Source organism: Sciurus vulgaris (genome assembly GCF_902686455.1).
Source record: "Sciurus vulgaris genome assembly, chromosome: 8".
In the NCBI taxonomy this organism is placed as follows: Eukaryota; Metazoa; Chordata; class Mammalia; order Rodentia; family Sciuridae; genus Sciurus; species Sciurus vulgaris.
The window spans coordinates 148,905,308-148,918,853 of record NC_136468.1 but is presented as its reverse complement, the minus strand read 5'-3'; the positions used below and the strand labels follow the sequence as shown (position 1 = coordinate 148,918,853).

The following is a 13,546-nucleotide window of genomic DNA, read 5'->3' as shown; positions in this document are numbered from 1 at the left end:
CATGGCTGTGTTCCAATAAAACTTTATTTACAAAAACAAGTGGAGGGCCAGATACCGTCCATGGAGCACAGTTTGCTAATGCCTGGCCCTAAAGGTGCAGAAAATAACAAGCAACACATCAGGAGCCAAGGCCAGCACAGGGTCAGAGGGCATTTACACAACCCTGAAATGTCCCAAGAATTGATGGAGGAAATAGAATTTGATTGACAAGCAACTTTTCTCCACGGCATCTACTAAAGAAAGCGAGATCACCTGCATCAACCAACTAGCGGTAAAGTCTGCCAGAATAATCACATCATCAACACAGGACGAATATTAGTGGTTCCAGCAGGAAAAATGGGCACCAGAGTCCGACAGGTCGCAAAGCAGACCCTAACCCTGCTGGTGCCAGTCACACTTCTCCTGGGGCGGCTGCGTGACAAGCCCCAGTCCCCTCAACCGTCAGAGCAGCATTGCTGGTGACCGCCACCTTGACCGAGCACGCCGGACTCCGTGCTAACACGCACCCTCATCCTCTCTTGAATCCTCCTGCCTCCGTCCTCCTGAGCGATGTGCCACATGTCCACCTCACAGATGTCACGGTGCAGGTTCCCACACGCACCCTTCCCCTCGGGGCTCCTGGGAGACCACAGGCAAAGCAGAGCCCAAGTCACAGATGAAGTTCTGCTTGTTAATTTTATCATGTAACAAAGATTGACTGGTCCCAATGTGGTTCCAAGTCCAGTGACAGGCTCGTAGTAGGCACTCAATAAAACGTGCGGACTGAATCCAATCTGGCAGCAAGGACTGCGGCTCAACTTTCAAAGTAACTTACCAAGTTTTACCCCATTTGTTTATGATGAATCAAGATAAATAAATTTTTAAAATGTAAAAAAATAGATGAATAAGTTTAAAAAAATAACTTACCAGATTTCAGCACTCACTGCCTCCACAGCTGCCATCAGGTCCAAGTGGCCACTGTCTCTGCCTGGACTATTGCAGTAGCCCCTCAGGGTTGCCCCGTTTCTGCTCCTGTGGGCCAGAGCACGCCCTACCTGCATACACCAGCCAACCGCCCCCATCTCACCAGAGCAAAAGGCACGTCCTTGCAGGGTCTGGTCCCTGGTGCCCCGTGGCCCCATTTTCTGCTACCATCCCTTCACTCCCTCAACTCGGCCTTACTGCCCTCCTTTCTTCCTTGGTCCCTGCCACGTTCCCACCTCAGGACCTTTGCACTGGAACACAGTGACCAGGCCTCCTCCCTCACCTCCTCAGGTCTTTGTCCAGAGCTCACCTCACTGACTCTGCATTTGAATCACGAGCCCCCCGGAGGGCCCCCCTCCCGCCTCCCCTGCACATCCCGCAGCACTTACAAGCCCTCGGCGGCTGTGGCTCGGGGTCTGTCCATCTAACCCCCAGGACAGGATCTCTACCCACCTGACTGTTCCATCACCCGCCCGAGAACAGGGCCCCTCACAGCCAGGTGTTAGAAATGACCAGGACAGACATGCAGGGCGAGGGGTGGGGAAGGGTCCAAGGAAGGGGACCAGCAGGGGTCAGAGGTCAGGTCCCCTCACAAATGGGGACACTGAGTCCCAGAGAGGCCGAGAGCCCAGGCCTGGGCCATGACAGCGCGGCTCTCTGATGGTGGGAGTCTGCGGCCAGCTGTGGCCTGCGGCGGCGGGGTGTGCTGGCCCGGGGACGTGCCCACACCCTGCCAGCTGAGAAAACACGCCTGACGAAACGACATTCCCACCAACACCGTGCCTGCCCGGCCCCACTTCCCGCGCTCCCTCCTCCCTGTCCAGGCGTCCCCTCGCGCCGCCCGACCCCTTGGCACATCCAGCAGCCGGCAGCACAGATGGCACAGAGGGGACACCCCAGGGGGCAGGACCAGCACGGAGTCCACAGTGCACAGAGCAGAGGACCGCAAACAAAGACGCCAGACCGCAGGCCGCGCGGGGCCAGGCAGGTGAAGGCCGGGGAGGCGCCAAGCGCGGCGGCCGGGGCAGGAAGCTCAGGCCTGTTTGCTGCGGTGCATTGGAGCCCGGGCGGGAGGCGTGCGGAGCAGAGCGGGACAGACGCTGGCGACGGCTCGCTGACTCACCCTCCAGGACCCGATCCCGGCTGAGCTCAGCCAGGAGGAGCTGGTGCCCCCAACGGGTTAAGTCAGGTTAGCGCCGCAAGATGCTGCTCAGAAGCGCCGGCGAGCTGGACACTCCATCACCCAGAGTAATAAAATCCAGCAAATCAAATTGGACTCCATTGATTTTCTAGGTAACTATTTTGGGGCCGAAGCGCAAGGAGAGGGTATCGATCAGCTACGGAGTCCAGTGCCGGGGGCCGCGCCCTGTGGCTGCAGAGCCCCACGGTGTGGCAGAGGCCAGCGACTGGACTCAAGTCCCGGGACCGAGCTGCTCTCCCCGCTTCCCCCAGTGGAGAACGGGCATCCAGTCTGGTCCACCCCAAGGGAAGAGGCGAACCCAGCCCCCGACGGGCGCTGAGGTGACCGCCGGCCTCCTGCCTCACCCCTCCCTGCAGCCCCTGACACTAGGTGTGTGTCTGCCTCCTGGCTTCTCAGCCCACCAGGACACGGAGCCACCATGCCCCAGTGTCCCCAGGGCCCACTGCTGATTCCTATGGAGTGGTTGGATAGACAGAGGGACTGGCTGGCGTCCTGGAGTGCTTGCCCTCCGCCAGGTGCTGTGCCGAGTAGCCTGCAAAGACCCGCGTTCCTTCCGCCTGGACTCCGCCCCCGGGACGGTGCCTTCCAGTCATTTGGGTCTCAGGGAAGAAAACAGTCACCTCCTCCAAGAAGTCTTCCCACGGATGGCCCAGCCACGCTCCGTCCTATCCCCACACCCTGACCAGGAGGAGCTTAAACTGGCATCCGGGGTTTCCCTCTGGTGTGTCTGGGGCTGCTGGCCTGTCCCTGTCACTGCCCGACCTGTCCAAGGTCACATGCTCCCCGCTGAGGGCAGAGACGAGGCCCTGCCACTCACGGGCTGTGCTGGGGGCTCCTGAGCCTCAGTGTCCCCCGCTGGGACACACCCGCCTCCATCCTCAACAGCTGCCCAAGAGCCGAGAAATCCCAGAGTAAGGCCACGGGCAGGCAGCTCGGGTGACGGGCCTGCCACAAGCCCGGGGCCGCCCCCTCCCGACTCCGCGGCCCCAGGCCCCTCCCCCGGCCACGCCCCCACGCTGCGTCCAACACGCTCCTTTCTCTGTGACACCCCCCAGCCTTGAACTGAGATCAGCCGGGAGGATCTCCGGCCTGCTTTACAGATGGGGAAACTGAGTCTCAGCGAGGTCAAGGGGCGAGGCCAGCACTGCCCAGTTCTCCCGACTGCTTGAGAGAAGCCAGAAACCTGAATCCCATACTGACAGCTCCCAATCTTTAAACACCAGCGACGGCCCAGAGAAATCTGCAGGCCAGATATCCCCAAGGAGAGCCAGTGGCCCTCTGTGGACGTGCCCTCCACGTCTGCTGGGTCTCCCCACACCAAGCCCTTCCTGGCCAAGCGGCCCAGGCTCTTGACTGAGGAGGTGGAACGTGGAAGCGTCAAAGTTCCCCCGGCACATCCATGATGGCTGTGTGACCTTGCACAAGTCTCATCGCCTCTCTGGGCTTCAGTGTCCTCTTCTGTGAAATGGAGCAAATGGAAGACCCCAGCATGAGGATGCTAAAGACTCAACAAGTTCAAGGCTGGGGAGCGCTGAGGACAGGCCAGGAGTGGGGCTAGTACTCGGGACATCGCTAATTCTGGGGCACACTGAAGAGCAAAACCAGGGCCTGACACCAAAAGGAAGGGGGTTCTCCCTGCCCACGTCTTGCCCTTCAGGGAACCACTGGCTCCCTCGGGGGCCCGGGGTCCTCAAGGAGGCACACTGGGATGGGCCGGGTTTCTCCAGCTCCAAGCCTCCGCGCGGGTAGTGGATGTACTTGCTGCAGAGATGGCAGCAGTGGGCAGGCAAGGCGGGCACCACAAGAGCTTGGGACCACCCATGGCCTCGGACGCGGCCCGGCCTGGGCATCCACAGAAGCTGCGTGCAGTGGCGGATTAGGAAGCCTGGCTCTGCGTGACCCCGGGCACGTGACTCAGCCTCACCTCCACGCACCGCCTGTAAGTGCGGAGCGAGTGCGTGCCCCACGGAAAGCCAGGGCGCGCCCCGTGTCCATGCAAGGGCCCTGGGGCCCCTCCAGCCCTGACCGCAGAGGACCACGGGAGCGGCGCCCTGCCCCCTGGCCATGCCAAACGGCTGCCATTCCCTGACCTTGGGCTCCTCAAGTGGAGTCACCGGCCCCTGTGGACTGTACAGGACTCCATCACCCAGAAAGGCCCCGGCAAGAGTGGAGAAGAGAGGCACGGGCGGCAAAACCCCGGCCCGGCCGGGCGCGGCACTGCTCCGTCCCCTCCTCCCTCCCCTACGTCCCTGCGCCTTCTTGCCCCTGGAGGCCAGTCACTGTGCTGCACAGCCACCAGGGCGCGGCCACAACACCACAGCCTCCACGTCCCCCGTGCAGCCCACAGCCCGCGGGGAGGTGCAACCTCTGCACCCATTCAGCCCTCGACCCGGGAGAGAAGAAAGGAGCCACCCAACCGCATAGAAGTGGGGCTCCTCTGGGAACGGGGCTCCTGGAAGGGCCTCACTGGCCCGGAGACCACCCTCCAGACTTCGGGCCAACAGACGAGGGGTTTCCCTTTGTCCCCCGGATCATGGCAACCACCAGGCTTTGTTGGCGCCGAGCAGCGGATCTCAGGCAGGAGCCCGACGCCTCCCCGGTTCCTGCATCCGGTGGGAGGGGGGCATGAAGTGATTTACTCTGGGAACCTCCACTGTGCCACCGTTAAATCACTGGGGGAGGTGACAGCATTTGCATACCGCTCCTCACCACCACCTCTCCAAAGAGCCCCAACACACAGGCAGACCCCTTTCCAGGTCACCACCGTAATGAGAGAGAGCACGCCACTTGCCACCAAGGTGCCAGCAGGGCTGGGGGTGCCTCTGCCCTGCAAGCCAGCCACCCACTCACAGGGCCCCTCTGCCAGGGGCACACTCCACCCACCCGAGTCCACAGACTCCCAGCATAATGGGTCGGGCATAATGGGTCAATGGTGCAAGGCACCTCATTTTCCCCGGCAGGGAACGTAACCATGTCGCTAATTTGCAAAGCCACAGCATGCACAAAAGTGGTTTGAATAATGGGGCCCCCTGGTCGCTAAGCTGGGGGATTTGTGCTGACTCTAACCAAGCAGTTCCATATGCTTCACACTCGGGAGGCTGAAAGCAGCCAGTCCACCCACCACGCTCTTTACCATGGTAGCTACCCACGCAGGAAGGGCAGAGACGGCAGCCCGTGTGCCAGGGGGCGCGCCCTTGCCTCCGAGCGCCCCCGGCCCCTCTCCTGGAGCCGCAGCCTCAGAAAAGACCCAGAAAACCCAGCCAGCTCCACAGCAGCTCTGGTTAATCCCTCCGAATGCTTCCACTGAGTGCAAGCAGCTAGGTAGCTTTCAGGAATTTCAGCCTTGGTTTTTGAGCTAGTACTAAATATAGAGTTCTCAAACTGTCGTCTCTTTATGTCCCTGGTGGGAACATAAAGACTTACATGTGCGTCCAAGAGCCTCGGTGGCACTGGCAACTCTGCCCTAGCGGCATCTGCCAGACCCAGCTGCCCGGCTGGGACCCTGGGGGAAGGCAGAGGGCAGCGTGGCCCGGAGCAGGCTGGCCGCAGCTTTCAGGGGTGCAGTCCCTTCCCTCCCAAGACCAGGCCTCCGGAGCCACACACAGGCTCTCCAGGGCTGGGGGAGGGACAGGGACCGGCATGTTCTCCTACAAAGCATCAGGCAGACAGCATCGCTGAGAGGCTTCCCAGAGTCGCTTCTGAGCACATCCAGGCAAAGGCTGACCCCCGTGGAGAATCAAAATAGTGGCAAAGCTGCAATTTTCAAGTCTGAGGGACTGTACACTTTTGGAGACAGGTCCCAGGGCTTCCACTGAGAGGAAGCAGCCCAACCCCAGCAGCAGACCCTCTCCTGCCACAGAGGAACCCCGAGAGCCAAAGGCTCCTGCAGCTGCTCCGAGGCAAGCCTCCCGCAGATCCATCCCCCACAAGCCCAAGGCCACCCTCTGGACCCAGCCAAAGTCAGTGCCCGGTGTCTCTCACAGGCTCCCCAAGCTGAAGGTTTCATCACAGACTTGGGGTCACTTAAGGGCACCTCGAGGGAAGCCAGTGTTTACTTTTTCCATGCAGATACCTCACACATGGAGCTGGCATCCAGCTCTGCCCAGCGGCAACCTTCCCAAGACAGTGAAAGCTGGAAAGTTCAAGTTGTGTTTCTCTACCGCATTCTGCGTGCCTGTGGGGAGAGGTTTCCTGCGGGAAGAGCTACCTGCTCCCTAACCACGGGTCCGGATGTTCAAAGGTCTAGGAAACTGAGCTCTCCGCTGCACATGAACGTTGCTCGTGACTATTCCTGCTCATCCCAGCCTTGGAGATGCTCGGGTGGGGGAAGGGGAGGCACCGTCACTTCAGGACAAGCTTCCTCTACAGCCAACATGTAGCCACACCAAGGTGGCAGAGAGCTTTCCAAACTCCAGCCCAGAGAGAAAATACCTGACTATTTTGCCTTCGCCACTCACTATGTTTTGGCGACAGCTGCGCCGGTGCCGGCAGGGAGCCCGGCTCGCTAGTACCCGGGCAGTGGCTCTGCACATCACCACGTTCCAGGCGGCCCTGTGCGCGCTGGGGGCTGCTTGGCCACCGCTACCCTCTCTCGCCCGCCTTGGGGCCGGGGCGCTAGGATGGCCCACGTTTTCGGGAGGCGAGCAGCAGGCTGGCCCTTGGCTAGAGAAGGCTGCTTGGGGAGGGGACCCTTGAGGGAAAGGAAAACAGAGGCGCGCGACGGGGCGCGGGGAGGGGCTGCGGACCAGCCAGACCGCGCAGGCTGAGACAACCTCAAGGCCCCGCAGGTGTCCTGGGAACGCACAGCCCGGGCTACGGTGGGCAGCGGGCGGCCGGGAGAGGGGCCCCACGGACGCCCGGCAGCAGCCTGGGCCCGGGGGTGCCCCCGGCAGGGCGGGGAGGGGGCCCCCACCCGCCTCCAGAGGCTGAGCGCACCCCGTCTGTTGCCCCCGTGCGCCCGGAACGGATCCGCAGGAGAGCTGGAGGTTGAGAGAGGAGGCTGGGTTCTCGCGCCGGGCAAAGGGGAACGCGTCGGGGCCCCTGGGCTCCCAGGGTCCCCCCGGATCGGTCCAAGTCCCGGAGACCGAAGCTGCCAAGGACTTGGGAAGGAGGCGGCCGCCCCGTTCGCGAGCCAACTTTGTGCGCGGCGGCAGGGGTCGGGGAGGGGGTCCCGGGACGCGTTACCTGGGCACCGGAGCGCAGTCAGCGCCAGCAGGAGCCCGAGCGGCGGCGCCCGGCCCGGGGGCGGCATGGTCCTCGGCGCGCGGTGGGCGCGGCGCGGGGCTGCTCCTCTCGCGCGCCCGGCCCGGCCCGCGGCTCCCGGGAGCAGCCCCGGCGGCTACGCCCGGGCGCCGGGCATGGCTCGCTCCCAGCGCGCGGCTCCTCCCCAGACGCAGGCGCCGGGGCTGGCGGCGTTCCCTCCGCTGAGCCTCCGCGCTCTCCCGGGCTCGGCCGTGCGCGGCTGGCGAGCTGGGGCGGCCGGGCTCAGCGCCGCGCGCCCTCGCCCGCTGCCCCGCACTTGGCCCGAGTTGCGCGGCCCCCGCCGCCGCCGCCGCCGCGGCTCCTGCGCCCCAGCGCCCGTCCCATCCCGGTCGCGTCGCCGCCGCCGCCGCCTCTGCCAGCGCCAGCTGCCGGCCGCCCCTCGAGCCAGCGAGAGAGTGAGCGAGCGAGCGAGCCCGGGGAGGGGGCGGCGCGAGGGAGGGGCCGCGCGGGGGAGGGGCCGCCGCCCGGGGACGGGGCAGCAGGCGGCCGCCCAGCCGATAGGCGGCGGGACGTGCCACTCCTCGGCGTCCCCGGGGGCGGGCGCCCGGCGCCGAGGCCTGGGGAGACCCGCGCCGGGGTCGGGCGCGCTGGCGGGGACGCGGACGGCGGGAGGGGGGTCCTCAGGTAGATGCCGGCGAGGCGGGGGCGCGGGGACGGGCGGCCCCAAGGTCGAGGTCGCTGAGGGGGCGCCTCGGCATGGGGCAGCGACGCCTGGAGAGGAGGCGTCAGCGGGGGACCGAGACCGCGAGGCCGAGCGCAGACGAGAGGTCCCGTGACTCGTTTGGCACCGCTCGGGGTGCCTGCGGGGGCGGGAGCGCAGGCCCGGGGCGGGGGCGGCGCGAGGAGTGTCTGCAAGCTCAGGGACCCCGGCGGGCGAAGGTCCCGAAACAGACCGAGGGCTTCTCAGGGAGGACTAGGGCGCGAAGCGGGTCACTTATTTAAGGGAGAAGGCGCCTTCGCGCTTCTCCCAGGCCCTGGGGCACGGACGCGCAGGCCCGGGGCTCCCTTCTGGAAGGGGCACGTTCCTGGCGTCCCGGGAACCAGTTCCCAGCGCGGAGTTTTCGCAGGGGGTGAGAAAGGAGCACCGGGGGTCAGATGCTTCCAGGTAGTGAAAAGGGCCATAGCCAGAGTGGGGAAGGAGGTGACAAGTCACAGGGGGACCTGAAACCACTAGTCCTCCGGCGCATGGCCCTGACCTAAGCAAGGCGAAGGGTGAAACAGTGAATTCACCGTGCCTGGCAAGCGGGGGCTTCCACAGTAGCCTCCATGCCTAAAAAGTTCCTCCACCCCCTGGAAGGCACTGTGGCCCACCTGGTAGAGTCCTTGCCCCATCCCACCCCACCCCATGGTACCGGATCCTGGCTCCAGAGTCCCCGTGTGCCAGGAAAAGTGGGTCAGACTTTGCAAACGTCAACACGGGTGATGAAGGAAGGCCTGGGCAAGAGCTGGCGAACCAAGCCTTCCTCCCCAGCCTCAGTTTCCCTGCCTGAAATGGAAGCCATGACAGCTTTCACCTGTGTCCCCAGTCAGGCACAGAAGGCCCCAACCTAGGGTGTAAGTGCTGGTTTGAAGGCATCCACTGTGGACATCATCGTTCTCATTATGACCATTATTATTACGTACCTGATTTTCCTCCTGGAGCCCAGCGCTCACAGCAGAACAATCCGCTCCCTCCCAGCTGGCGAGGGGACGGAGAGGGACCAGCACCTGCTTCATTAGTACAGACAGGCTCATTAGCAGAGGCTGCATCAGTCTTCCTAGATGAAAGAAGAAGAGAAGCCAGGGGCAGGTGGCCAGTCTCCAGCCCAGGTTAATTAGGGGACATAATGGGACTCTCCTGTTGCTGCTAACAGCCTTTCTTTCCAAGGAACCAACACCCTGGCCAAGCCTCCTTAAGCTCCCAGCAGTCCCTGAAGTGGCTGGAGAATGTGACTGGAGGTCTCCCTGCAGCTGGGGATTTGCGAAGGTCCCTCTCTCCCCAGCCAGGAAGATGGTCCTGAAGACGTCCAGCCGCCTCCGGTCACTCATGCATATGTATCAACAGAGCTGAGCACCTACTGTGTGCCTGGAAACAGAAGTAAGCGGAGGGCCCTTCCTCTGGGGGATGCTCTGACTGGGGGCAGGGACAGCAAATCACGTGGCCGCGCCACAGCTGAGAAAGCCCAGGGTGCTCACGCCAGGGGAAACCATGTACTTGACCAGGTCAGTGACAGCTGGCGATCTGTGACCAAAGGCCAGTCGTCTTCTGCAAGGAGCCAGGGGTCCTTCTGTGGGGTGTACACTGGGGTCAGGCACACGTCAGTCCAAGGAGACCCAAACCCGGGTCATGCAGTCCAGGGCTTAGCCCAGGGCCACCCCCGCACGCCCCCTGGAGCCAGCTGGTGCTCCAGGGCAGAGCCGGGGGTGGCTCGGGCCCTCCTGGACTGAACGGTGCTGAATGAGCGGGCACTACGGAGAGGAGGTGGCTCGTCCACACCCCAGCTGTGCGACTGCAGGCCAGCCCCTCTGGGCTCCTTGTGGATAGCCTCGCGCCTGGGGTTGGGTGAGGCTTTCCCAGTGCTAACCAGGCCCGGAGCCTAAATCTGGAGTCGTGGCGGGGAGCCCTCCCCCATTCTGAGGGCTGGGGAAGGCCAGGGGCTGGCCACGGTGACACGAGACCCCTGGCCCCTCTCGGTCCCCTGCCACCCCCGCCTGCGGTCTCTGCGGTCTGGAGAAGGACCGCGGCGCGAGGTCTGCCCCCTGCAGACGGGGACGCTGAGGCTGGCCCGGCACGCGAGGCGGCGGGGGCAGATCCTGGAGCCCCCGCGCGGCGGCTCGCGCCCCGCCACCCCTGCGAGCCGGCGGCCGCCCAGCCTCCGTCTGCCCGGCTCGGCCCACGTCGCCGCCGGGCCGCGGCGAAGAGCAACAGTGCCATCTCGTGGCCGCAGCCGGCACCGCAGCCTGGCGGGCCGGGCCCGCCTGCCCACCTGCGCCCACCGGCCGCCGCCGGAACCGACCCCGGAGCCGCGGCGCCGCCAACCTGGGCAGCAGCAGCGGCCGCCGCGTGGAGACCCGCCCGTTGCGACGTTTTCTGCCGAGCCCGAGATTTCATTTTCGATGCACATACCGCCGCCCCGCTGCAGCCGCGTGGGCCCCGCCCGAGCCCTGGGAGGGAGGCCAGGCCTCACGGCTCCCAAGAATGTCCGGAATCGGAGCTCGAGAGACCAGCTCCTGGGCACACCGACCCCCGGGGAGGCAGGAGGGGCCCTCTTTCTGGTGACCTGTCCGAGGGCCCAGAGCAGCGTCCGTGTGGCCCTGTCCCCACCCCTGCTTTATTCTGCAGCAGGCTTTTCCTGCTGGTCCCCTTCACTGGCACGTGGGCCCTGTCTTGTTCAAGTAGCGGGTGACAGCAGAGGACTTCAGCGTCTGTCAGAGGGAATGTCCTGCAAATGCTGGTGCAAGGAGGGTGGGGTGGGGGACCTCAGGGCTGGACACCACCTCAGGAGCTGGACGAAGCCTCGCCAAGCCTGTGGAGCCGACCAGAAGGACCGTGTCCACATTCAGGCCGAGCCCAGTGGGGGTCCCGGGAGGAAGCAGCTCAGCCATCTCCAACAGCCCCTCCCCGGCTTCGGGGTGTTCCTGGTGCCGAGCCCCGTGAGAGAGCGCCAGGGGTGATGTCCCTTCGGGGCGGGCCTTGGCAGCATTTTTGGAAGGTGCTAGAAAACCGTGAGCATACTGAATAACCAGCCGTGCCCGCCAGGAGCACCCCATGCTCAGCACTGCAGGATGCAGGTTGCTGCTTCCCGGGTGGTACCACGCACACACCTGTGATGTCCACTCTGGCCGTCTTACGGTCCACCATCCTGCACTCTTGCCGTCTTACAGTCCACCATCCTGCATTCAGTGCTGGATGACCATCACCACTAACTCGTTCCAGGACATCTCATCACCCAGACAGAAACCTAGTACCCAGTCAACTAGTGCCCCTTCGCCCCTCCCCTCTGCCCTGGCACCCACAAACTGCGGTGTGCCTCTGCTAGACGTCCAGCATGAACAGACCACCCAGGCTGTGCCCTTCTGTGTCTGACGGTCACACAGCACTGTGTCTGCAAGGCTCATCACATTGCAAGCTGCCTTTCCTTTTCATGGCTGAGTACTACTCCATTTACAGATATATCACGCTTGTTCCTCATCCATCTGGTGGGGGTTTTGGATTATCTATAAACATTTGCATACTAGGTTTTGTCCGAACTCCAATTATGTGGGGTTTGCCTGTTTTGATTCATTTAGTTTTCACCACCTCTCATCATTTTCTGGCTGAGGAAACTAAGGCACAGAGAAGTTAAGCAATTTTCCCACAACCACACCGCCAGCCAGAGAGCAGCAGGATCAGACACGGCCCCAACCAGCCTGAATCTAGGGTGTGTCAGCCAACTGAGGCTGAGCCATGCAGACCACCGCATGCCTCTGCCCACCCCGCAGCACCTCAGCATAGCCTGAGACCCCTCCAAACTAGACACAGCCCTGCCTTCCCTCCCAACCAGCTTCCAACTGATTTGAGTAGCCATGAACCCCACCTTAGGAACAGGGGGACGAATCAGTCTGTCACAGTCCCGGAGGCCAGGGACAATGGTGGAGGATGCATGTGACCCAGTTCTAACCAGTGAGAAGCCAAGGCAGTTGAAAGCCCATAGCTGTCCAGGCACAAACGGGAGAGGCCACACGCCCTTTGTGCTCTCTGCCCGCTTCCTTCTTGGCAGCCTGTGGAGCGAGGGTGTGATGGGAAGGGCTCTGCAGCCTCTCTTCACCATGAGGCACCCCAGTGTCCACCAGTAGCTACAGGAGGCAGAGCAGGAGGGCACCCCAGTGTCCACCAGCAGCTACAGGAGGCAGAGCAGGAGGGCACCCCAGTGTCCACCAGCAGCTACAGGAGGAGAGCAGGAGGAGATCCTGGCAAGATCCTTAGCTGCTGTGTCACCCGTGCCATTCTGGACGGCCCACCTGCTGAGATGCCCGACAGCCATCGCACGCAGCAGACAGCAGCCTGGGAGACGAAGGCAGGTCTGGGAAAGCCCAGCAAGACATTTTCCGCTCACAGAACAACTTCAAAATAGAGGCAGAAAAACAGAAAAATCTATTTATCTTACACCGACTTCAGGAAGGTTAACTTGTTCCCCAAATTACGTGTTCCTGGCCGAAGCTCAAGGGCACCACGGTGGGGAAGCCCGAGGCTTGGGCTCCGTCCTGTCCTGCCGGCTGGCGGGCACTACCCGTTTTCATTTAAACAGCCTCACCCACGCGCCCCGGATCAGGCTCTCGGGGCTGAGCCGCCGCGGGGTCCCGACGCCTCCGCGCAGGGTGGGCGGTGCGCACGCTCCTGGCTGGAGAACCGGCCCCGCACGGCTGAGCCTTTGGAGTCACAGTTCCTCACGGGGGAGAAGCGGGTCTTGGCGCGGCTGTGGCTCAGTGGTGGGCACCTGGCCCTGGCTTCCAAGCAGCACGGGAAAGCCGTAGCCCGCGACGCTCGTGCCTGAGGCTCACCGTGGCGGGTGACCAGCGCCTCGTGGTGACGGTGCACCAAGGCCCAAAGCGGCCGGCGGTGCCAGGTGGCCGGTCCTTCCTTGGCGTCTGCAGCCTTGGCCTCTTGGTTCCGTTTGCTCGGCTCCAACGCCTCAGTCTGTCTGTCTGTCTGACGCGATGGAAGATGGCCACCTCAGGACCCGTCCACCGTCCACCGCGAGCCTGAAATACCCAGGAGGCGGTTCCTGCGACACCCAGGAGGTTGGCACAGCACCAATGGACGACTGGACAGCAGACTGTGGAAGGCGGCCTGCCTGCCGAGAAGCTGCCTGGGCGGCGGAGCTGCCCCTCCGCCCGCTCTTGCCTGGGCCGTTCTCTGACCGCAGGGCCGTTGCACGTCCACGCCTGGCTTCCTCATTCCCCTAGATGAGATCCGTTCCCCGCCTTTGTTCAGGAGGACTTCCTGGGCACGGCGCCCAGCACCTCGCAGGGATTGGGGTCCCCTCCTGGATGAGGGGGCCTGGGGTGGCGGGGCAGCAGCGACGACCCCAGGTGCTGCCCGCTGCTCTGGGTTGGTCTCGTCACCACACTTGGGCTTGAAGAGCCGAGGGCGTGCCTCCC

The 13,546-nt window shown here is 63.6% G+C and overlaps 1 protein-coding gene across 1 annotated transcript in view; it reads right to left on the bottom strand.

Annotated features, from left to right (window-relative positions):
- The window catches only part of TMEM132B (transmembrane protein 132B), a 393,438-nt gene extending 385,647 nt beyond the window's left edge, over positions 1 to 7,791 (bottom strand). Inside the window, exon 1 of the mRNA XM_079151212.1 lies at positions 7,349 to 7,791. Within this exon, the coding sequence (XP_079007338.1) occupies positions 7,349 to 7,415 (67 nt within the window). The 5' untranslated portion in view covers positions 7,416 to 7,791. The remainder of the gene's footprint in view (positions 1 to 7,348) is intronic.
- Between the last annotated feature and the right edge of the window lie 5,755 nt (positions 7,792 to 13,546).